Below are 26,713 nucleotides of genomic sequence, written 5' to 3'. Positions count from 1 at the left end.
TGTCCATTTAATGCAAGCCATGCAAACACCTAAGTATATTGGTCATAATGAATAATAAATCAATACAGGTCTTCATGTATTTAATGATATGTCAAATTATATACAATTTACATAAAAGAAGAAATATTGCTTAGTGTAATTAAATAATTACTATTTTTGCAGACAGTATTTTGGGAAATATAATTTGAAAAAGGACAGTCATTTTCAAATTTAATTGACTTAGGAGTCATGGATGAAGGAACATTATTTAATTGTGAGGTAAATCCATCAAATATCAAATTTAAATAGAACTAAAAAAATTTCATGATCAGTGTAACTCATATGACAAACGTAATGCAAATCACAAGTCATAAATCTCCTCAGATTGACATTAAACATTAACTTAACTGAATTTAATAATGCTGTCAGTGCAGGCTGAAAGAATGGCAAATTTAATAGCCAACATTATCATATATGAATATTTAAAATACATTTAGACAAATCTAATTTAGCTAGTTTAAAATGACATTTAAAAGCATTTACACTTTCTTTTGGATGGCTATAAAAATAAGCATTTGGCTGTTATTTGAATTTTGTTAACTGAACAGCTTCTAAGTCCTATGCTTGTTCTTCGGTATATTATAAAGTTATTTCAATGATCCTGTCAAGTAAATAGTATTATTTAAAGACAATTTTTAGCCCAGTCATTACTGATCTGCCCAAAACCTGAAAAAAGGGTCACCCATAGTAATTGTCACAAGGGCATGATTATCAATTACTGTTTTGGAGAAAAAGATAACAGGACTTATTTTAAGTCTCTGAGCTATAACTCTTACTATAATGCTATTCTTTGAGAAGACTGTTCGCTAATTTAGAGCATTGAAATTTGATATATCATAATTCATTACAATCTGAAATATTAAGGACATTAATAATAATAAAAAAAACTAATTATGATCATTTGGCAGTTATTATTTTCAAGTTACTATGTAGGAGTTTGTAGGCTTACTTTAAAAAAAACCCCAAAAACCCAACAACCCCAAAACAGAAATGGTTTCTTTTGGTAGCACAATTATGTCAATTCTAGAGGGGTTTGGGGGTATGTCTATCAAACATTGTGAAAACTAGATGTCCTTAACTGCATTTCCTGCATTTCTACAAGTAAAATGCATCATGACAGATGTTAGTAAATGCTAATTTGCACATTAGATTTAGATCTGTGACCCAGCTAATAGAAATCTTTTACATAGATTGCCATTTTATCATATTGTACAGTTGTTCAGCAATAATTGAATTATTTAATTTGATCCAACTTATATGGTACTTGACTGTGGTGATTCAGTATAACACCATAGAAGTATTTATATGTAATACTAATATAAATCAACCTGCACTAGAACCCGACCCTCGGTATGAGAGTTTATCTAGTGCTCTACCAACTAACAGTTCTAGAAATAAGGAAATTCCAACAAGCATTAAGAGCATTTTATGCCAACATTACTAGTAACTACTTGCAAAAAGTGTTGCATTTACTAGCATTTGTTGATTAATTTTACTTGTAGAATGCAGAAAATTGCATTTCAGGACATCTAAGTTTTCAATTTGTTTTTTGGAGAGAATGCAGCCAAACTCTCCTGGAAAGACGGTCTCTTCATGTCCTCAATCTCGGTCAGTTAGTCCCCAACCCCCCCCCCCCCCCTCCCCCACATGCAGCCTCCAATGTTCACTTCCTTCTGCTGTGTCTATAACAGTGTCTAGTCAGGTATATTTGTCATGCTAATAACTGTAATAAATCTCTAATAACGTTTCTAGGGCAGTTTTACTGCAGATATTAAACAATAACTAAATCAAGTTGTAAATAGAAAATGTAGGACATGTTGATCGAATGCCCTGCTTTGTTGGTCACCGAACAGAACATGTTATTGATCACACTGGCTGTTAAGTGACAAAGAGGAATTTTGTACTTAATGACACTAGATGAAGACACATCTAGGTTAGGTATTCAAGAATTAATTATCCTGAGGTCTACAGGGCTTATATGTATAGTTGCACATGTAATTGTATATGTAAACAGTCTGTGTTTACAGTGCATGTAAATCCTTGTTTGGAAATATTGGCTATTTCCTCATTGTGTATGTAATATGGACACATAATCGTTAGTGTAATGTGATATACCATTATAAAAAACAAGCTGCTTTCAATGTCAGTGATATACCATTATAAAAAACAAGCTGCTTTCAATGTCAGTAATTAAGAATCTGACCCATAGAAATTTGTTATTACATGTTATATATATATATATGATTGTCAATTAACAAACTCATTTTAACGAATTAAAGGAAAATTGCCTAAATATATATAAATACATGTATATGACTTAATGTGGATGTCCCCAAGAAGGACGTCTTTGACAGTGGTTCAATTTTGTTATGTAAACTTCATGTAACATCAGGGCTTGAAATAAAAGTATTGATATTTTTTTTTTTTTTAATATTTAAATAGAACAACAAAAGAATTATGTCATGCTAAGAAAAAAAGTATGGCCTGCTGGAAATAAGACAGCACAGGGTGAGGGGAGGGTTTGGGATAGATGTATTTTAGAGTATTATGGAATTAAAATATAACAGAATTATGAGCAAAATAGCAGATTCATAATTGTACATTTATCTCTCTTGAAAAAATTTCCTGCAATTGTTTCTCGTTGTTTTAGCAGGTGAATTAGTTCCATTTCACATGCTAGGTCTAAAAAATGGACTGCGGGTTTTGATTTTCAGGCCCTGCTGTAGTAATTTTATGTCTAATATAAGCCCTGTTCACATCTGTGTAAAAAGCAGTACGAAACTGGCTTCAAAGTAGTTTCAGTTCGGGTTGCATGTCGACACTTATCTTCAATTTGTATTCAGTTTGCCACAGCTGATTCAAGTTTGCACTCATGGTCATGAATAGTGTTCCTTCTTAAATTACCCACTAAATAATCCTGTTGGCCTTGGCCTAACCTCTTCCCTTTATCTCCTAAGGGCTAATATTATTATAGTATAAGTATTTATGTTGTGAAATTGCCCATTTCTAGACAGTGTCTAAATTTATATATTAAATTATTAATTAATTATAATAGGAAGTTTAAGTATAATATAAAATAAAATAAATTAAATATATTATTGTTTTGATCTGCACTTTCTAAAAAATATAATTTATGTTATTAAAATCCTGTTCCCCCATTTGGTGTAAATTTCTGAATTGTCCATTAATATTCTGTCCCAGACCAGACTGCTGGCTATCCAGTGATTGGGCCCGGGATGGACATGCCTGAAACCTCAGTGGTACAGGGGCATGTTAAAGGTTCTCTCACTCACACTCACACTCATACGCACTCACACACTCACACTCTCACACACTCACTCTCACTCTCACACACTCACTCTCACTCTCACTCTCACTCTCACTCTCACTCTCACTCTCACTCTCACTCATACACACTCACTCTCACACTCATACTCACTCACACACTCACTCACTCTCACACTCTCACTCACACTTATACACTAACTCACACTCACTCTCATACTCACACTCACATTCATACACTCACTCACACTCACACTTACACACACACACTCACACACTCTCTCTCTCTCTCTCTCTCTCTCTCTCTTTCTCTCTCTCACTCTCTCATGGTCATGATGTAGGTAGTCTCACACTGGTATGGAAGTGAATTGGGAATCTTTGTTATGGTGTAAACAAACAGGCAATTCACGATATTATTGACTTCGTTTTTAATACACCTTTTTTGCAAAATGCATGCTGGAAACAAAATTGGCATTCAATGCCATTTACATTTGTAACTCTATTTAAAAACGTAAAAATGCAATGTTTGTTTCATCGGCCACTTACTAATTCAGGAAATGAAAGACACAATAAAAGTGTAATAAGTGCACAGAATGATAAATAGAGATTATTAAACGAGCTTGTGTGTCATACTGATTTTACGAAATGAGTGTCAGGATTTTGGTATTGCCCGAGCAAGAGCAAGGGTAATAAAGAATCCTAACAAGAGATTCATAAAATAGTACGGCTCATACGCGAGTGTAATAATTTCTTTATTATCCATTTATTAGTGTTGGTTTTCTTTATAAATACCAAGACTCAACTCAAATGTTTCAGCCACAACTAGAAGGAGACGACAAAATGATGTCATATTTCAAATGCACAGTCTGAGCTAGGACTGGAGAAGCAAAGTCATGTTATGACATCGCTTCCTAAAATTATGTCATCACACTTGTTATTACACGTGTGCTTCATATGATTATTATTAACTCGGTTATGTTGAACCATATGGATAATAATAATAATAATAGCGTTACTTTGGCATACAGTACATACGTGATTATGGATGTTGTCAGAAAACAATTTTTGCATCGAGTAAAAAGTAGAAATAGAATTGTTATGAAAAGTTTGTTTTGTATAATGACACCACTAGAGCACTTTGATTAATTAATCATCGGCTATTGGATGTCAAACATTTGGCAATTCTGACATGTATTCATCAAGAGGAAACTCACTACATTTTTTTCTAAAATAGCAAGGTATCTTTTATATTTACTTTCCTACAAACAGGAAAACACATACCATGGCCTTTGACCAGTTGTGATGCACTGGAACAAGAAAAACCCCAGTCAGTTGAATGGATTTACCAAGGTGGTTCTATCCTGTGACACAAGCACCTTAAGCAAGCACTCAACCGACTGAGCTAAATCCAGGCCCTAACATGTTATGAAACATACTCAAATAGCTTGATTTTTATTCTAGTGTGAACGTTATGTCAAACAAACTACTTTCATTACCGGTAAATACATTTGTATAAACAGGGCTATAGTTTATCTTTTTGTAAAGTAACATGGAACCACAAAAAAGAAACAAATTGTGAGAGAAAGAAAAAGGGAGTTCATTGATGTACATCCTAAACCTCCAGTGACGGTGTTTCATGTGCTTCACCTATAGAATCTGATGTACCTGTACATGTATACAATTAGTATACCAATAACATTTTCTAATTGAATGTCTTTGTTGTTTGCAGACCATCAAAACTACTTTGGTACAGATGAGAACCTTGGGCCTATTGCAATAAGTATACGCAGGGAAAAACTGGATTGTGAAGAAAGAACAAATTACCTTGGCAAGCCGGACTATGGGAATTATCAATACAGAATAATCTGTAGGACCAGTGAGGTATTTATCTCAAAGTTATTGTCAAAGTACAGTGTACTGTATTTATTTTGTTATTTCTTACTCATGTACAGTTGTAGTACAACAAACAATATTTATTACTTTCCTTCTTGACTTGGACATTTTTTCAGCTCAGATTATTTTATATTAAATCTTAATAACAAATTATTTTAGTTTTTATTTAGAAATGTTACTTTATTTATACTATTATAGGTATTTTGAATTATCTTTTATAAAAATGTGCATCAACTGCTAAAACAGTTGGCTTACTTTAAACAAATGTTTAACAAGTAAATCCTTGGTTAACCAGTATTGTCATAAAACTAATAAACTGTATGAAGTCCATTGTTTTAGAACAGGCTACATTTTGGTAGTCATGTCTAGTAAATTATATTTTAGATTAGTCTGGACATATAGCTGACATACAAATTCAGTTTAGTGAAGATTATAGTTCAATTTTTTTTTATGAAAATATTTACTTTGATTTCTGTGATTGTAGTTGATTTTTGTGATTGTAGTTGATTTTTGTGATTGTAGTTGACAGCAAGTCGTGGTGCAGTACTAGAAGAAGCTGTTCCCACATCTAGTCGTCTGAGCAGTTCACGAGGTGTCCCTAACAAGGAGGTGTTGGAGTTTGTACTACCTGAAGTCCAGTTGTCATGTCTGAGGCTCGCTTCACCAGGTCCCAAGACAGCAGAGCAACTGATCAAGCTCGATGAACAGGGTGTAAGTTGATGTTCAGTACTGTCTAAACATTATTCAGTTTAGGTTTTTTAAGGACTATTGGTTTATTAAGGATTGTTACTTCAGGATTATCAAGGACTGTCTGTTACGATTTTAATTTTTTTCAATGACTGTTATTTCAAGTTTATTATGACCAACTGTTACTTATTTTAAGTTTATCATTTGAGACTGTTAGGTTTATAGAACAGGCATGTAGAAATAGAAAAAATATTTCATTAGTCCGTCAGACCAAAACCAGCTAACATTTACTAGCCCACAAGAATTTCTACTAAAAAAAAAATTGTTTTACAGTATTATAATATACACTGTCTTCAGTTAAACTATATACATAAAAAATTACTCAGTCAAAAACAGACAGATTGCCAGTCGGACTGGTAGTTGCATTTTTTAACTTGTTCGTCAGAATTTTTAACCGCATTTGTGAGAGGGCAAGTACTTTCTGAACCCCTATAGAGTACTGTCTTTTATTTATTTTAGGTTTATTGAGGACTGTTTCTATTTATATTAATGAAGGACTATTATTTTAGGTTTATCAAGGACTGTCTGTTACTTATTTTAGGTTGATTTAGGTTGATTTAGGTTTATTATGACTGACTGTTGCTTTAAGTTTATTATGACTGACTGTCTTTAGGTTTATTATGACTGACTGTTGCTTTAGGTTTATTATGACTGACTGACTGTTACTTTAGGTTTATTATGACTGACTGTTGCTTTAGGTTTATTATGACTGTTGCTTTAAGTTTATTATGACTGACTGTTACTTTAGGTTTATTATGACTGACTTGCTTTAGGTTTATTATGACTGACTTGTTGCTTTAGGTTTGTTATGACTGACTGTTGCTTTAGGTTTATTATGACTGTTGCTTTAAGTTTATTATGACTGACTGTTGCTTTAGGTTTATTATGACTGACTGTTGCTTTAGGTTTATTATGACTGTTGCTTTAGGTTTATTATGACTGACTGTTACTTTAGGTTTATTATGACTGACTGTTGCTTTAGGTTTATTATGACTGACTGTTGCTTTAGGTTTATTATGACTGACTGTTGCTTTAAGTTTATTATGACTGACTGTTGCTTTAGGTTTATTATGACTGACTGTTGCTTTAGGTTTATTATGACTGACTGTTCCTTTAGGTTTATTATGACTGACTGTTGCTTTAGGTTTATTATGACTGACTGTTGCTTTAGGTTTATTATGACTGACTGTTACTTTAGGTTTATTATGACTGACTGTTGATTTAAGTTTATTATGACTGACTGTTGATTTAAGTTTATTATGACTGACTGTTGCTTTAAGTTTATTATGACTGACTGTTGATTTAGGTTTATTATGACTGACTGACTGTTGATTTAGGTTTATTATGACTGACTGACTGTTGCTTTAAGTTTATTATGACTGTTGCTTTAAGTTTATTATGACTGACTGTTGCTTTAAGTTTATTATGACTGACTGTTGATTTAGGTTTATTATGACTGACTGTTGCTTTAAGTTTATTATGACTGACTGTTGATTTAGGTTTATTATGACTGACTGTTGATTTAGGTTTATTATGACTGTTGCTTTAAGTTTATTATGACTGACTGTTGATTTAGGTTTATTATGACTGTTGCTTTAGGTTTATTATGACTGACTGTTGCTTTAGGTTTATTATGACTGTTGCTTTAAGTTTATTATGACTGACTGTTGATTTAGGTTTATTATGACTGACTGTTGCTTTAGGTTTATTATGACTGACTGTTGCTTTAAGTTTATTATGACTGACTGTTGCTTTAAGTTTATTATGACTGACTGTTGCTTTAAGTTTATTATGACTGACTGTTGCTTTAGGTTTATTATGACTGACTGTTGCTTTAGGTTTATTATGACTGACTGTTGCTTTAGGTTTATTATGACTGACTGTTACTTTAGGTTTATTATGACTGACTGTTGCTTTAGGTTTATTATGACTGACTGTTGCTTTAGGTTTATTACGACTGACTGTTGCTTTAAGTTTATTATGACTGACTGTTGCTTTAGGTTTATTATGACTGACTGTTGATTTAGGTTTATTATGACTGACTGTTGATTTAAGTTTATTATGACTGACTGTTGCTTTAAGTTTATTATGACTGACTGACTGTTGCTTTAGGTTTATTATGACTGACTGTTGCTTTAGGTTTATTATGACTGACTGTCTTTAAGTTTATTATGACTGTTGCTTTAGGTTTATTATGACTGACTGTTGCTTTAGGTTTATTATGACTGACTGTTGCTTTAAGTTTATTATGACTGACTGTTGCTTTAAGTTTATTATGACTGACTGTCTTTAAGTTTATTATGACTGTTGCTTTAGGTTTATTATGACTGACTGTTGCTTTAGGTTTATTATGACTGACTTGTTGCTTTAAGTTTATTATGACTGACTGTTGATTTAGGTTTATTATGACTGACTGTTGCTTTAGGTTTATTATGACTGACTGTTGCTTTAGGTTTATTATGACTGACTGTTGCTTTAGGTTTATTATGACTGACTGTTGATTTAGGTTTATTATGACTGACTGTTGATTTAGGTTTATTATGACTGACTGTTGATTTAAGTTTATTATGACTGACTGTTGCTTTAAGTTTATTATGACTGACTGTTGATTTAGGTTTATTATGACTGACTGACTGTTGCTTTAGGTTTATTATGACTGACTTGTTGCTTTAGGTTTATTATGACTGACTGTTGCTTTAGGTTTATTATGACTGACTGTTGCTTTAGGTTTATTATGACTGACTGTTGCTTTAGGTTTATTATGACTGACTGTTGCTTTAGGTTTATTATGACTGACTGTTGCTTTAGGTTTATTATGACTGACTGTTGCTTTAAGTTTATTATGACTGACTGTTGCTTTAAGTTTATTATGACTGACTGTCTTTAGGTTTATTATGACTGTTGCTTTAGGTTTATTATGACTGACTGTTGCTTTAAGTTTATTATGACTGACTGTTGCTTTAGGTTTATTATGACTGACTGTTGATTTAGGTTTATTATGACTGACTGTTGATTTAAGTTTATTATGACTGACTGTTGCTTTAAGTTTATTATGACTGACTGACTGTTGCTTTAGGTTTATTATGACTGACTGTTGCTTTAGGTTTATTATGACTGACTGTTGCTTTAGGTTTATTATGACTGACTGTTGCTTTAGGTTTATTATGACTGACTGTTGCTTTAGGTTTATTATGACTGACTGTTGCTTTAAGTTTATTATGACTGACTGTTGCTTTAAGTTTATTATGACTGACTGTTGCTTTAAGTTTATTATGACTGTTGCTTTAGGTTTATTATGACTGACTGTTGCTTTAGGTTTATTATGACTGACTTGTTGCTTTAAGTTTATTATGACTGACTGTTGATTTAGGTTTATTATGACTGACTGTTGCTTTAGGTTTATTATGACTGACTGTTGCTTTAGGTTTATTATGACTGACTGTTACTTTAGGTTTATTATGACTGACTGTTGATTTAGGTTTATTATGACTGACTGTTGATTTAGGTTTATTATGACTGACTGTTGATTTAAGTTTATTATGACTGACTGTTGCTTTAAGTTTATTATGACTGACTGTTGATTTAGGTTTATTATGACTGACTGACTGTTGCTTTAGGTTTATTATGACTGACTGTTACTTTAGGTTTATTATGACTGACTGTTGCTTTAGGTTTATTATGACTGACTTGTTGCTTTAGGTTTATTATGACTGACTGTTGCTTTAGGTTTATTAATCTGACTGTTGCTGTAGGTTTATTATGACTGACTGTTGCTTTAAGTTTATTATGACTGACTGTTGCTTTAAGTTTATTATGTCTGACTGTCTTTAGGTTTATTATGACTGTTGCTTTAGGTTTATTATGACTGACTGTTGCTTTAAGTTTATTATGACTGACTGTCTTTAGGTTTATTATGACTGACTGTTGCTTTAGGTTTATTATGACTGACTGTTGCTTTAAGTTTATTATGACTGACTGTTGCTTTAGGTTTATTATGACTGACTGTTGCTTTAGGTTTATTATGACTGACTGTTGCTTTAGGTTTATTATGACTGACTGTTGCTTTAGGTTTATTATGACTGACTGTTGCTTTAGGTTTATTATGACTGACTGTTGCTTTAGGTTTATTATGACTGACTGTTGCTTTAGGTTTATTACGACTGACTGTTGCTTTAAGTTTATTATGACTGACTGTTGCTTTAGGTTTATTATGACTGACTGTTGATTTAGGTTTATTATGACTGACTGTTGATTTAAGTTTATTATGACTGACTGTTGCTTTAAGTTTATTATGACTGACTGACTGTTGCTTTAGGTTTATTATGACTGACTGTTGCTTTAGGTTTATTATGACTGACTGTTGCTTTAGGTTTATTATGACTGACTGTTGCTATAGGTTTATTATGACTGACTGTTGCTTTAGGTTTATTATGACTGACTGTTGCTTTAAGTTTATTATGACTGACTGTCTGACTGTTGCTTAAGGTTTATTATGACTGACTGTTGCTTTAGGTTTATTATGACTGACTGTTGCTTTAGGTTTATTATGACTGACTGTTGCTTTAGGTTTATTATGACTGACTGTTGCTTTAGGTTTATTATGACTGACTGTTGCTTTAGGTTTATTATGACTGACTGTTGCTTTAGGTTTATTATGACTGACTGTTGCTTTAGGTTTATTATGACTGACTGTTGCTTTAGGTTTATTATGACTGACTGTTGATTTATAGGTTTATTATGACTGACTGTTGCTTTAGGTTTATTATGACTGACTGTTGCTTTAAGTTTATTATGACTGACTGTTGCTTTAAGTTTATTATGACTGACTGTTGCTTTAGGTTTATTATGACTGACTGTTGCTTTAGGTTTATTATGACTGACTGTTGCTTTAGGTGCTTTAGGTTTATTATGACTGACTGTTGCTTTAGGTTTATTATGACTGACTGTTGCTTTAGGTTTATTATGACTGACTGTTGCTTTAGGTTTATTATGACTGACTGTTGCTTTAGGTTTATTATGACTGACTGTTGCTTTAGGTTTATTATGACTGACTGTTGCTTTAGGTTTATTATGACTGACTGTTGCTTTAGGTTTATTATGACTGACTGACTGTTGCTTTAGGTTTATTATGACTGACTGTTGCTTTAGGTTTATTATGACTGACTGTTGCTTTAGGTTTATTATGACTGACTGTTGCTTTAAGTTTATTATGACTGACTGTTGCTTTAAGTTTATTATGACTGACTGTCTTTAGTTTATTATGTTTATTTATTATGACTGACTGTTGCTTTAGGTTTATTATGACTGACTGTTGCTTTAAGTTTATTATGACTGACTGTTGCTTTAGGTTTATTATGACTGACTGTTGCTTTAGGTTTATTATGACTGACTGTTGCTTTAGGTTTATTATGACTGACTGTTGCTTTAGGTTTATTATGACTGACTGTTGCTTTAGGTTTATTATGACTGACTGTTGTTTTAGGTTTATTATGACTGACTGTTGCTTTAAGTTTATTATGACTGACTGTTGCTTTAGGTTTATTATGACTGACTGTTGCTTTAGGTTTATTATGACTGACTGTTGCTTTAGGTTTATTATGACTGACTGTTGCTTTAGGTTTATTATGACTGACTGTTGCTTTAAGTTTATTATGACTGACTGTTGCTTTAATTATGTTTATTATGACTGACTGTTGCTTTAAGTTTATTATGACTGACTGTTGCTTTAAGTTTATTATGACTGACTGTTGCTTTAGGTTTATTATGACTGACTGTTGCTTTAGGTTTATTATGACTGACTTGTTGCTTTAAGTTTATTATGACTGACTGTTGCTTTAGGTTTATTATGACTGACTGTTGCTTTAAGTTTATTATGACTGACTGTTGCTTTAGGTTTATTATGACTGTTGCTTTAGGTTTATTATGACTGTTGCTTTAGGTTTATTATGACTGACTGTTGCTTTAGGTTTATTATGACTGACTGTTGCTTTAAGGTTTATTATGACTGACTGTTGCTTTAGGTTTATTATGACTGACTGTTGCTTTAGGTTTATTATGACTGACTGTTGCTTTAGGTTTATTATGACTGACTGTTGCTTTAGGTTTATTATGACTGACTTGTTGCTTTAAGTTTATTATGACTGACTGTTGCTTTAAGTTTATTATGACTGTTGCTTTAAGTTTATTATGACTGTTGCTTTAGGTTTATTATGACTGTTGCTTTAGGTTTATTATGACTGTTGCTTTAAGTTTATTATGACTGACTGTTGCTTTAGGTTTATTATGACTGACTGTTGCTTTAGGTTTATTATGACTGACTGTTGCTTTAGGTTTATTATGACTGATTGTTGCTTTAGGTTTATTATGACTGACTGTTGCTTTAGGTTTATTATGACTGATTGTTGCTTTAAGTTTATTATGACTGACTTTTATTAATTTTAGTTTTCAATTTAAAAAAAAAAAAATTGCTAATATAAATATACTAATTATTTAGGTTGTTTATTTTTAATTTACTAATATTGGGTCATTGTTTGTGTCAGTCACAGATAGCTCAAAATGTATTTTAAGCAGACTGGCAGTCAGTTCTTAGTGAAAACTATAGTTAGAGCTTTCATGAATATTAAGATATAATTGAGAACATTTTGTTTTCAAAATCTTGATTAGCAATATTTCTAGTCAACTAAAAATTAATTGGCAACAACCGTTTAATGTTTAAAATTGTGTAGCAATCTATGAAACTTGTGTAGCAAATTGCAAAGTGATACTGAAAAAAATGTTCCCTGTATAATATTATCTCAATAATTGCCATCTCCAGTATGATATTATTCTCCTTAGCTCAGCTGAGATGGTTCATATCATATGTCTATACTCAAAGCTCTTAAATGTAATGACTAAATGTTCTTATGTGTATGATATGCATGATTTTTTAAAAATCTATTACAATACCAACTATTTTACAAGAATATTCTACGCTTAAAAGCTTTGGGTTCAGATTTAAACATAACATTCTTCATTTTTATTAGCATTTTCAAGTACATCTTCATTTTATTTTCATGTCAGTAGGATTTGAAATCTTTAAAGTAAACATAGTCCTTTTGTTACTTCGCCAAGGTATTTTCACCTCCCACACAGGACTGTCTTCTCATTGAAAACTGTTTTATATTCTTGACAGAATCCTTGAATTTCATTCACTACAAAGAGAGTCGGTGGTGATTTCTTCATAATGAGTATCTATTCACCCATTTTGTAGACTTCACATGGGATTCAATTACCCCTCAGTCACATGTGGTGACGCACACCTAGGATAGCTTTATCAACGTAATTTTTATGTAACCCATATATTATTACACTACTTTAGTTGCCTTTTAAATAAGAAAAGAAAAAAGCCACTAAAAGTGTCCACAATGAACATTGGGAATGTTATATCGTTTGGGCTTTCTTGCTTATAAATGTATTGGTGCATATCTGTCAGTGCTATCAAACATATCAAAGAATTGTAATTACTTTTTATTATATATTTTTCTGATATTGTCAGCGCATTCAGGTCATCATATAAAGTAGTCAGATGTGGGCATTAGCATTTTCATAATTATGTAAAAAAATCTCTGTTTATATAAAATGTCTGTTACCGTAGACATGCATATTAATTGTGGCCATTAAATAATTCTATGCATTTTTACTGTAAATATTTTACTTTAGAAAATAAATAAAAACAAATAAAGTTAAGAAGTATTATGGGAGCTAGAATATTAGTACATGTATCATAGTTTGTACTGATGTATTATTATTTCTGTTTGTTTTAGATAAGTTCCACATATAAAGTGGGGATCATGTACTGCCAAGATGGACAATCATCAGAAGAAGAAATGTACAACAATGGTGTGTATACACTTTTATGCTAGACTTTGTAAATGTCTGGAAAAAAATGTGTTATGAGTAAATGCTATAAGAGTTTCATCCAATAGCCGAGGATTAATTTTCATTACATTTCAACTTATTTTCATGCTTACCATATATTGCCGTGTATAAGCCGACCTCTTAGTTTGACCCTAAATATCAAGTACAAAATCATTGGCCTCGTGTATAAGCCGAAGTCATCTTTTGTCCAGTTGTACATTATATTGATTTCAATAATACTGTCAACAAATAGACTTGTGCTTTCCTTTTTCATTATATTTTCTTCCCCTTTAATTATTGCAGACACTTTAATGGTTATCGCAATGCTAATGTTTTCCATGCCGTGCAAAAATAATTTCGCACCGATAAATCATAACAAGAAAATAAACAATTCAAGCTGTAACAAAATATCACTGCACATAGTAATTAAATTATTCACTGGACAGCAAATAATAAACTAATTAAGGTATGTTTAATCCCTGTTTTCCCCTCCACACAGAAAAAAAACAACGATTCTGTGATCCATGGCTATTGTTTACACAAAATCGTGTGATCCAATCAAATAAGAGCTTACAAAATAATATAGACAGAGGTGTCAAACAAAGATGGCGGAACACGTTTTTACCATTGAAATGACAATAAAACAAGTAATTTTTATTATTATTCATCAAACTATTAAAGCCGCACACCCTAGTTCCATCCAGTGAAAATAAATTATAATTTGGTTAATCTACAAACTTAGATCACGTTTTTATCAAATGGAGTGAAAAAGCAGGTTTTATATCGATAAATACCATGGGAATCCCCATGTCCCAATTGCCTGAAATAATTTTGAAAGTTAGTATTCTGATGTCACCGGTAGAAGCACAACAATGCCTACGTCACGACAAATTTCACAGACTTGGGGTGCGTTCGTTTCACCTCTCCTGGACATGTTCCAACTGTTCTGTCCTGGTTGTATCCCCTCTCCAGATATCATAAGACTTAGCAAAATTATTGGTTTTAAGGGTTTGTAACGTTTTGTATTGAGACACTTACTTGTCTGAACTTTATTGTTATTGAAAATGTTCACGAACTGTGAAGAAAAATCTCACAAATGAACAACAACAAATCGGATGTTGATTGCGCGAACCGTGCACGAGAAAACAAACCGAACCAAAATGATAACGGTCACGTGATATACCAACGTCTGTGACATTAAAAATAGATTGGACCTCGCTTGCTTAACGTTTTTTTCTCGACAACACGATTTGTGAAAAAATGCAAAAAATGCATTTCGTGGTTTTACAAACATCAGGATTACCAAAAAGCACTTCAGGTGAATGGAAATGTGTATTCTAAATAATAAAATGTAATTAAAGTGCAATTTTATTTGTAAAAAATGGGGTTTAATAGCGAAAAACAATGCCGTAATGGTTAACAAATAAACGTAACTAGGGTGTGTCCTTTTAATGCATTCAAGAACAAAAAACTACATAATATTGCATGACGGGGTGTTTTATTTATACTGTGCACAAATTATTGTTGCATAAGCAGTGAAAGGCTGTTGGGGTCTGATCAAAATTTGTAAGTCGTGGTCGAGAGTGTTTTCGATTGACATTTTATGAACCAATTTGTTGCCTCCATGTATAAGCCGACTCTCGTCTTTTGGAAAGTATTTCTAGACTTCAAAAGTCGGCTAATACACGGCAATATACCGTATATCCAATTAAAGTTCAAGCATGCTGTCCTGGGCACACACCGCAGCTATCTGGGCTGTCTGTCAAGGACAGTGGGTTAGTGGTTAGTGAGAAAGAAGAGAGTGTAGTGGTTTTACACCTACCCATTGAGTCGTTAAAACTCACTCTGGGTAGGAGCTGATACCAGGCTGCGAACCCAGTACCTACCAGCCTTATGTCCGATGGCTTAACCATGACATCACCAAGGCTGGTGATGATTAATAAATCAATGTTTTCTAGTGGTGTCGTTAAACAAAACAAACTTTGTTTCATGCTTCTGTTTATTTGATTGTATGGCTGTACAATATATTTTTTTATTCATCAATTGCAGAATCAGGATCATGTTCATTTGATGAATTTCTAGAATTAATTGGCAACCGAGTCAAGTTGAAAGGTTTTGACAAATACAGAGGCGGACTGGATTGCAAAAGTAAGTTTCCATCATGTAACAAACATAAGGAAATTATGTATAAAAATGCTTTGTCGTTTGTTTTTAAAATTGTTGGTAACAGAAGTTTACTGTTTATATTAGCATGGATTGTTTATCAGTCTATTTCAACAAACACAAGGATTCAGGTTTTAATCTTTTAATGATGTATCATTCTTTCTGAATTGGGGAAATATAATCATATTACCGTATATCTTCGCCAATAAGTCAATTATTTTTACACCAAACTTTTTTGCAAATAGCCAGGGGGTCGACTTACAAGAGAATCAACTTAAAAAAAAAATCCCCCTCCCTGGCATGTCGTAAATGATGTTTTGCAAGTCTGTCATGAGTTTGTTTTTAAATCACGATCTCATCTCAAAGTAGCCTCAAACTCACAATAGTACTTACCTTTATTTGATTCTTGTGATCCATTATTGTTGTTTTTACAAAGCCGTTTGGCACTTATCGGTAAACACACACTCGTCTCTGAACCAAAAGACCTGGGTAGAGGTTAATTAGACGGCTCACAATACAATCCCCAGATAATGATATGTGGTCATAATCCGGTAAACTTGAAGCTAGTGAAGTCTGTGTGTTGTTTAATGTTAAAACAGCACAGGCAAATCGATCTTTGTTTTAATACTCAGCCAGTGGTATGACGGGGCCGGCAGGAAGAACTTGCGACTTACATAACTTCCTGCTCTCGAAACAATAGTTACCGACCTCGTGTGATCCCGATACCAATGAAAACGAGGCCACCCTAATGAATATTAAATAAGAAAAACTGGCTTGTTTCATTGGCGCAGTAGTCAGTTACATACAAACCTAATGAATATTAATTAGGCAAGACCGATTTGTTTTACTGGTGCAGTAATCAATTACACGGATTAATTTGGATATAATTTATATATACATAAAACATTACTTTATTAATTTCTCAATCGTCACAGCTATTTGTATACCTTTTTTCATTGCCACAATATTTTTTTGTTAACAATCATGCTGAAACGTAAACTGAATTCAAGCTTAAAGTTATTGCCTTTGCCGAAGAAAACACTAACTTTGAAAACAATCTATATCTTTTCCTGAATTTTGCAAATATTATCAATAACACTAAATGCAAATGCATTTTTTAAATCATCTTTTGTTAAGTTACTGAAGAGTTTCTAGAGATATTGTTAGTGAAATTAATGTCAAACATATCTTGACATTTGAATATTTTAACTTTTTTCTGCTCTCTTTTTTCCAGCCAACTCAACTGGAACACACTCATATTACACCACATTCAACAGTTGTGAGATTATGTTTCATGTGTCAACAATGTTGCCATACACACCCAGTAACAAACAGCAGGTATAACTTTGCTCATACTTACAGGGCTCACACTGGAGTAAATTTTGGAGTACCCCGCTTTTAATATATAAAGTATTTCCTTGAAAATTATTAAAATGTGGTTAATTTAATGAATATTTTATTAGCCAAAGACTAAATATTGTAGCCACATTGTATAATAATTAGCAGTTGTATAAGATTAATATTAAAATTATGTCTTCATTTATATGGGGGTGGGACATAGCCCATTGGTAAAGAGTTCACTTGATGCACGGTCGGTCTGAGATCGATCCGCATTGTTGGGCCCATTGGGCTATTTGTAGCTCCAGATAGTGCACCATGACTGGTATATCAAAGCCCGTGGTATGTGCTATCCTGTCTGGGATGGTACATATAAAAGATCCCTTGCTACTAATCGAAAAGAGTAGCCCATGAAGTGGCGACAGTGGGTTTCCTCTCAATATTTGTGTGGTCCTTAACCATATGTCCGACACTATATAACCATATATAAAATGTGTTGAGTGTGTCATTAAATAAAACATTTCCTTCATTTATGGAGCTTTTTATAAGCGTTAAAAAATCTTTGTGTTTCCTGGAATTCCAGATTTTATTGCATCTCAAAAACCTTTACTCTCATTATTTTATTTTATAAAAACCTCTCAGTCACCTATATTCTTGAAGACCCTATGAAGGTTTTTTTGTTCATTGAGTCCCAAATGTTTTATAGATTCCATGGAGATATTGATTTATTTTTAACATTAATGGGCATTACATTTATTGTGGGACTTAAAACATATTTCATGTTGTTAAAACCAATGAAATCCAGTCCACATGTAAGTTATGACATGTATATGTTAATGTTGAAATTATTTCAATGTTACTGAGTTCTGGTAATTTGGGGGAATATCCCATACTTTTTGTGAGCAGTATATTAAATAAAACTAAATTAAATTGATTTGTTCTTATTTATTTTTAAAATTTTCTTTTAAATGTTATTTTCAGCTATTGCGTAAGCGCCATATTGGGAATGATATTGTGACAATAGTGTTCCAAGAAGCAGGAACTCTACCGTTCACCCCAAAGACTGTCCGATCTCAGTTCCAACATGTTTTCATAATAGTCAAGGTTTCCAACCCAAATACAGAGAATGTCAGATACAGGTGAGAAATTATTATCTTTGAGAAAGGAAACATTTTGGCCACGTATTTATAAGTAGTTCTATTTAAGATGAGATTTAGAATTTGAGGAAGGGAGTTTTCAAAAAACAAAATTAATATGCAATAATTGCAATTATTGGTATGTTTATTCACCTGCATATCATTTATAAAGAACTAAACATCATAAAGAAATTGATGGCAGACACAGACAATACAAAGTGTAATTTCATAACAGATTTTTATGGAATTTTCTTCATACAACATGTAGAAAGGAGTCCAGAAATCATAACTAATATTTAAAAAAATTGTATTTGTTTATTTCAGCATTTCTGTTACCCGTTCCAAGGATGTCCCACCATTTGGTCCACCTATCCCAGAAAACTCTTCATTTACAAAATCTGCTGAATTTGTGGATTTTCTGCTTGCTAAAGGTAAGGACAAGATTGACATCATTATACTATTTCCATAACTGATTGACCAAACAAGTGTATAATTGAATGTTTTTGATTGGGCCATAGAAAAGGCTTCAAGGGAGACCACTCATTTTGGACCATAAGGATTTTTAAAAATAAAATGATTCGTTTTACTGACATGATTATTAAATAAGATATTTTAATTAATTATTCTTAATTAAAAGAATCACAGTTGCACAATAAATTTACTGATGAAGTTTTGATTTTTTAATAATATCGGAGATTGTTTTGTCAAACTTCTAGTGTTCATTAATTTTGAAAGGTATCATTCCATTAACCAGTTACTCATTTTCCCAATAATTGCATGGCAAAGGAAGACCCGATCACTTAATTTGTGATTGTTTATGTCATTATTAAAAGTTTTTTGTTGTTGTTTTTTGATTGTGTGTTTCATTATATACTCGTGGAAAAAAATCCCTGTGCACCAAATAATTACATATAGAATATAATTTACTTGAAATCTGGTCATAAAAATTTCAGTAAATGAACGTGTAACCACTCCCGTCGATATTCCTGCTGTGTCCTGTCAATTGCATGAACTATTCATGCTTTGTGACCACAAGTTGCATTACTAGTATTCTTTGTCATGTGCTCCTGTTTGACGTCATTTTTCTTATTATTGGACTTTAAAACTATTGTATGGATTCTCATCACTCAGAAAAACATTTTTGTTGGTATCTGATCATCGTCAGTGTGATGCCACGCCTCCCAGAAAATGGACTCCTTCGAACAATGGGTATGATTGAGTTTAGAATGGCACAAACGCTGTTGCTAGTAATTTTGGTATTCATTGGTGTTCAACAGAACACTATGCAATATCTGTGGAGATGTTCTCGACAGTTTAGGGGTACTACGGATCTTCCATGTTTAGGGAGTCGACACGTGACACCAGGTCAGCAAATCGTCAGTATTAAGTGGGTACATATATGGAATCATTTGGAAATGATACATTTAACATCCTAATGCATCTCTGAGTTAAGGCCAATCAGTGGAAGAACTGAACGCAACCGATTAGGTGATAACAAAGTACGACCATGACCGTACATCAGTACGTTGTTCTGTTAATTCGTCACCGACGGCTCACCAAACATTGTGTAAACAGTACTTCAGGTTCAGAAGGCAGGAGAGGATCACCGTACTTTTAACAGATAAATAATACATCTATGTAAATCCTACTGAAATTTTAATGATGCACAGGAACTTTTTTCCGTGAGTATATAATTACTTTGAAGTCTTAAAACTTAGAAAATCTTAAATTGAATTTTAAAACTATTGTAGTATTGCATGTTTTTTCTAACAAGCATTTTAATGTTGAGTGTGTGTATTGTTTAATTCAGTAATAAATGCTGAAAATGCTGCTCACAAATCTGACAAGTTCCGTACAATGGCGACAAGAACACGACAAGAATACCTCAAAGATTTGGCGACCAACTATGTCACCACCAGCTCACTTGATTCGGGTTCCAAACTTAGTAAGAATCTATTAAATATTAGTGTTCTATTCTGTATTATGTAACATCATAATGAAACTTGAATATTTGCAGAACTCATTGTTATGATATGTTTTTAAAATAAAAGTAAATTGTAAGTAAAAAAGAATGAACTCTGTATGCTGGTAGGTCTGAACAAAATATATTTTCCAGAAGTCCCATTAATAATAAATTTTGTCTTTAAAAAAAAAAAAAAATTGTTACTTCTTACTGACTGATTAATGTTCAAATAAACCATTTATTTTATAACTATACAGAAGAAGGAAAAAAGTAACAATGTTTTCTTAAAGTTAATGAAATCTGGTGTGTTTTCACTTTATTACTATTCAATTTATCATAAAACTTAGATTTTACAAAGATGCAAATGTTAAGATTATTTATAATATTACAGGCAAATTTGCCCTTGGAAGTGGACGCAAAAAGGAGCGAAGTAAACAGAAGGTTGTCCCAGATTTGTTTGCAAAAGGTGCCATTGTTTGGAATATACAGGTAACCTACCATATTCAAATATGTTGACTTACAAAATATCAGAAGTTGATTTATTTAAATATATTATTTAGAAATTCCTTTTGAATACAGTATTTAATTTATCTGTGAGGATATATTAATCTGTCATCTGTTTTAATCTAATTTATTAAAATACTGACTTATATTTTTTATTAACAGTTAATTTCCTTGTAATGTCAGAGCTAGCTCTGGCTATCGCCAGTTGCGAATTTTGAAAGCAGTTGACAAATTTTATTTTAGTTTGGCGAAATAATTTTTACCAAGGGATTCGGCAAGCCTCGTCCCAGATGGAAATTTCCACCACCTCGGGTGTTCTTTTTCTATTATTATTTGCATAATTAAACTGCATTTACAATAACTGCATCTTATTGATTTCAGATTGAAGATTTTGGCAGTGCTTCCCAGGTTGACTGCTTGCTTGGAATAGGAGCCGATACTTTGGTTATTATAGATGATGTCAGCAAGGATGTCATATTCATGATACCTTCAGGGCTTGTTATTGGCTGGACTGTACAGACAACCAGGTAACCTCTTCACTACTGAATTATGTGATTGTCAATCGGTGTACATTGTGATGCCAAATTCTACATTTATTCCATTCTATCGTGGCTGTGATGTTTAAACTATATCTTTTATTTTAATTAATTTGTGGAAAATTATTTCTACACAGTAACCAGAATTTGATCTGAAAATGGTGAAAAATAACCTTCTTTTAACTATGTTTTAAAACAGATTTATGTAGGTTTTCTGTGTGTCTGAACAAAAGAAAGAAACCACCGCAAGTTTTCTCCAGTTTCTATGTTAAAAATTCCTAATGTATATATTTAGCTATGTCTGTTCTAATAAATTAATTTAACATTGGGGTACTGCATCATTCAGTGGCCTGAAAAATATATCCCAAATATAATTTACTCGCGCTAATTTTCCCAATCCCATCAGACATGGGACACTAGCAAAAAATCCTGGATAAATCCCTTATAAAGTTCTCAGCTTTTTAAAGATCATTTCAGTTTTAATTTGTAGATAAGTGGTGTCGTTAAACAAAACAAAACTTTTTAAAAAAATGTACAAATTGTGATCACATCCAAGTGCTTTAATATTTCTGTAATTTAGTTTTTAGTTTTAATTTATACCCCAATATTTTTCTTGTTTTTTTTTTTTTTATCAGCATGATCAACCGTCCTTTGTCTCAGTCTTAATATTTTCAGTATTCTTTACCAGTACTGTCTAAACATGCTACAAGTGGCCAGACTAACAGCCATATTGAAGAAATTGTTAGTATCTGATGTCACTTGTTTTACTGCTATCAAATACATGTTGTAGTTTAATTAGAAATGTGCCAAGTTGGAATGTAAATATTGACAGGTATAGGGATGGTGTGTGTTTTTCAAGAATGAGAATGTGAAAACTGAAAAAGAAAAAACATCCTTGTCAGTAGTTATTTCCCTTGAACTGTAATTTGTTTTCATTTGAACTCAAACCTAGTTTCAGGTTTACTGCTTTCTTGTTTAATTTAATGTTTACAATTATGTATTTAATAGTCTGGTAGAAATGTGAACTATCTGAATTATTATTTTTTTGTTTTAGTTTGAGACTGTTTTTCAACCAAGGGGAGTGTATCCTGATGAAACCAAGCAGTGGTGAACATGAGGAGTTACAAGAAATTATTCAAAGATTGACTGCAGTTACCCAGGGATGCGAGGTGATTATTTTTCTCTCATTTTATAAAATGTATTCATTCAGTGAATGAAGACATTTGACATGTCTTAACTTCAGTTAGAAATTTTGTATTCCACATAACTGTTTATGATTGATTCTTATAAATTATTTATGCACAAATAATCAAATTAACTAAACTTATTTGGTGATTATTGTAACAAAACTAGCAAATAAAATATAAATTCACAAATATTTTGTGTAAAAATAGTTAATTTTTCAAACAAAATATTTCATATTCGAAATACATCATCAAAGTTTAATTTTTATAAATATATTTGCACCTATTTGTTAAGGCGTAATCTGATTTTTATAAATGTTTTTTCTTTCAGACAATAGAAAGAAACTTGAAAAGAAATGGTTTAGGTCAGCTTGGTTTTCACATCCAGTCGGAGGGCATTGTTACAGATGTAGAAGACTGTGGGTTTGCCTGGCAGGCAGGGTTAAGAAAAGGTAGCCGATTGGTAGAGATTTGCAAGGTTACCACGGCAACTCTGAGTCATGAACAGATAGTTGATCTTCTGAGAACAGCAGCCACAGTAAGAGTTGTCCTCGTTGACCCATTTAAGGATGGAACTCCAAGGTAGGCTCCTAGTCTCTAAATGAATAAATATTTTTCACTTTATTTAAAACATTGTCTTTAGTTCTTTATTTCTTTTTTTTCTTTCTTTTTTTTCCCCTCAGTAGTTTAGGTAGGACAGAAATACTGGATTCAATAGATTTTATTTTATTTTGCTAATCCACATACTAGTAGTTTATTTTGCAGACCACATTGTGAAACATTTTATTTCTTATTAGGGATGTTAAGTTGGTGTGGACAGTAAGCAGTACAAATTTCAATATTAAAATTATATTTGTTGAGAGTTAGTATTTGATAGGTAAACACATTTAAAGGTAGAATTTTGTTTCTGCAAATACCATGAGTATGTGATGGTGAGTTAGTATTTGATAGGTAAACACATTTAAAGGTAGAATTTTGTTTCTGCAAATACCATGAGTATGTGATGGTCATCAGTGACAGATTATTTGAAAATATCAATTGTTGCCTTTTATGTTTATGATGGGCAGGATTTAGCTCAGTCGGATGATTGCTTGAGGTGCTTGCATGCAGGATCAAACCACCTCGTTGGATCCATTCAACTGATTGGGTGTTTTCTCATTCCAACCAGTGCACCACAACTGGTTAAAGGCTGTGGTATATGTTTTCCTGAAAGTGCATATAAAAGATCCCTTGCTGCATTAGGAGAAATTGTAGTGGGTTTCCTCTCATTTCTGTCAGAATTACCAAATGTTTGACATCTAATAGCTGATGATAAATTAATCAATGTGCTCTAGTGATGTTTTAAACAAAACAAACTTTACTTTTTATGTTCATGGATTCAAGAGAGAAATGATTTTGTGTGGTAACTGACTTGCCCCAAAGTTTTTTGGTTAATGCAATAATGAAGTGTGGCTGATTGAGAAAGATGGGGTTTAAAAAGTGTGTGGTTAAACACATTTATTGCACACTATTGTCAATGGGAAAGTGTGGTACAATGATTTTTAACTCACCTTTATTGTGTATGACAAAGGCTTTTTTGTCTTGCAACCACTGTTTCTATTGACCATTATGATGATTGATTAAAGCAAAGTCATAAACGTATACTAGCAGATTATGACTTTTTTTATATGACGTCACAAGCAGAGATAAAATAGTTCATTTGACTTCTAGGTCCTCATATATTGTAGGTAAAATAACAGAAATAATTGTTTTCCCCCTTTTGTTTGATCAATTGCAGGATAAAAATATAAACTAGTTAATGAGGTAGGATGTCGGCTTTATCCTGTTCAGGCCGAATGGGAAATTAACTACTTATTCTCTATACATTCAAAACTATGAATAAATGACTCATCAATTCCCACTCATAGGTCCCCTTTTTTCTGTTAAACCAGAGCTATACCATGTACATACAAAATACCTCTTGTCTTTGATAAAGTGTAGCATATGCAGCAGCAATAGGTTGTTGTATTCTGTGCCTGAACCTAGATTGGATATAGGCACATCAATAAAGTTCCCTGAATAATTATTTAACTGATTAAACAATGTACTTAAATTTCATGAAAGAAACATTGCATTTCTTTTTCTTCCTTTTCTTATGAACTGTCAGAAAATATGGCTGGATTTAGTTGACAAAAATTTGATTCTTATTTCGAGCATTGTTGGCAATTTCCCAAATTGTGTTTATTAATGTATAGCCATTTGAATTCAGTTTGTCTTAGCCAAATCAAATCAAAACATGCTAATTCAAAAATATTTTTTAACTAGTTTATTATACAAATCATGCTGCTTTATTTATCTAGGATAGTCAACATATTTATATCTCCAAATGTTATTTATTGAGGTATTATCGGTTTAATAACCTTGTAACAAATTTATTATTCAAGGTATTATTCCAGCCAAGTTTTATTGTGTCGTCTTAAAAAACTTTATGTATGGTATATACCGGTAGAAACTGTGCAGTCCACATAACATACTGCTTTGTTAACTCTGAAAGATAATATTTCATATACCAAATTTTATTATTTGTATTTTATGGCCTCCAAAATAACTTTAATGTCAATTGTTTATGAGAAAATTAAAAGCAAGCTCTGTTAAAGTATTGTGTGCTGTTGCATTCCAGCCAAATTGTGATGATCTTATATTTAGCACTCATAAGGTCATTGATTAGTTGAAATAACCCAGTCAAGTGGTGTCTATTTGGTGGTTTTGTTTGAGTGAATGAACGCTGCTGTAGTAAGCATAAATATGATGACATGAATGGCTAAAGATAAGCAATATCCTTTGATATATTGCTATGTTTCCTTATTTTAAGCTCTTTTTAACAGCATGACAATTTCAGTGGCCCCACACTTTGTTTGCTGTCCACACTTAATTCCTTTTGCGGACTGTTGCATGCCCAGATCAAATATTGAATGTGTATTTCTCTTTTATTTTGTTCTCCTATTTGACAACTTTGCCATTCTGTACTTAACTTTTGCTTTAATAAACACATTTATTGTACTGTTTTAGTTATTTAAATAAAAAAGCATATGATAAATTATTTATTTATTTATTTTACTATTTATTAATTTTATTTATTTTACATTTATATTTTATACATTTCCAATTTGATTAAATCTGCTTTCATAGTTGTAGATCATATTAAGAACATCATTAAGCTATATGTTTTCAATGACTTTCTTAATGCAGAGTATATCATTTGATCTGTTTTTGCAACATTTTGATTAGTGTACCAGATTTTCTGTTATTTGACTTTAAAAGTACTAAGCCTTGAAGCAATTTAACTATTATTGCATTGCTGAAATTACTTTAGTACTTTAAGGTTTAGGGCCTCATTCTATGAAGCAATCTTAGCCCTAAGATCACCTTAAATGCATAATTACCTTACGCTCTTAAGGTGATGTTAGTGCTAAGATTGCTTCATGGAAGGGTCCAGTAAGGCATTTACATTTCATTGGCCCTTGTCGTATTGTTTGATTACAATAATAGCATTATACAAATTCTTGAATATACTATAGGCTTATACGGTATGTCTTAATATTGTTTTATACATATTTAAATTACATAATCAACCGAGGAAATGCATTACCTGCATTTTTCATGAAAATTTTTATGATATTTTTAACCTTCCGGTATTTAATATCAGGGTTTTCACAGCAAAATATCTGGGTTGTTAAACTCACGTGGAACTGATTGATATTTTTAACAGGGGCTTCCTAACTCTCAACTCCAACTTCCATTACTCATCAATGGGGGCTCTTAATGCTGCCATTTTCTCTGAGCGTTCCCAAGCTGAGAGAGACGCTAAGTTCAACAGCCACGGAAGCTCATACACACTGCCGTTACAGAAACGGTCTAGGTACACCTCGTCCTCATCGTCATGCTTGCATCTTCATCTCTCACACGCTCGCTTCATTGACTTGCTGCCATTGTCACCCTCTCTTGTGACTACGTGTAGTTTGTGGAATGCAATCATATTCATTTAGATTC

General features: G+C 32.3%; 1 protein-coding gene across 4 annotated transcripts in view; it reads left to right on the top strand.

Moving 5' to 3' along the window:
- LOC121371170 (signal-induced proliferation-associated 1-like protein 2) overlaps nt 1–26,713 on the top strand; it is a 104,952-nt gene that overhangs the window by 42,090 nt on the left and 36,149 nt on the right. For 3 of the 4 annotated variants that reach the window (XM_041496863.1, XM_041496865.1, XM_041496868.1), the window contains exons 3-15: nt 5,054–5,205; nt 5,740–5,928; nt 13,767–13,842; nt 15,910–16,008; nt 17,258–17,361; nt 18,343–18,500; nt 18,822–18,928; nt 20,308–20,442; nt 20,852–20,949; nt 21,346–21,491; nt 22,555–22,669; nt 23,016–23,266; nt 26,433–26,582. In XM_041496863.1, the coding sequence (XP_041352797.1) occupies nt 5,054–5,205; nt 5,740–5,928; nt 13,767–13,842; nt 15,910–16,008; nt 17,258–17,361; nt 18,343–18,500; nt 18,822–18,928; nt 20,308–20,442; nt 20,852–20,949; nt 21,346–21,491; nt 22,555–22,669; nt 23,016–23,266; nt 26,433–26,582 (1,780 nt within the window). The remainder of the gene's footprint in view (nt 1–5,053; nt 5,206–5,739; nt 5,929–13,766; nt 13,843–15,909; nt 16,009–17,257; nt 17,362–18,342; nt 18,501–18,821; nt 18,929–20,307; nt 20,443–20,851; nt 20,950–21,345; nt 21,492–22,554; nt 22,670–23,015; nt 23,267–26,432; nt 26,583–26,713) is intronic. The other variant, XM_041496864.1, reaches the window with a different exon arrangement.

The sequence above is a fragment of the Gigantopelta aegis genome, chromosome 4 (assembly GCF_016097555.1).
Source record: "Gigantopelta aegis isolate Gae_Host chromosome 4, Gae_host_genome, whole genome shotgun sequence".
NCBI classification, from domain to species: domain Eukaryota; kingdom Metazoa; phylum Mollusca; class Gastropoda; order Neomphalida; family Peltospiridae; genus Gigantopelta; species Gigantopelta aegis.
The sequence above is the reverse complement of the archived record's forward strand: the minus strand, read 5'-3'. Positions and strand labels throughout refer to the sequence as shown.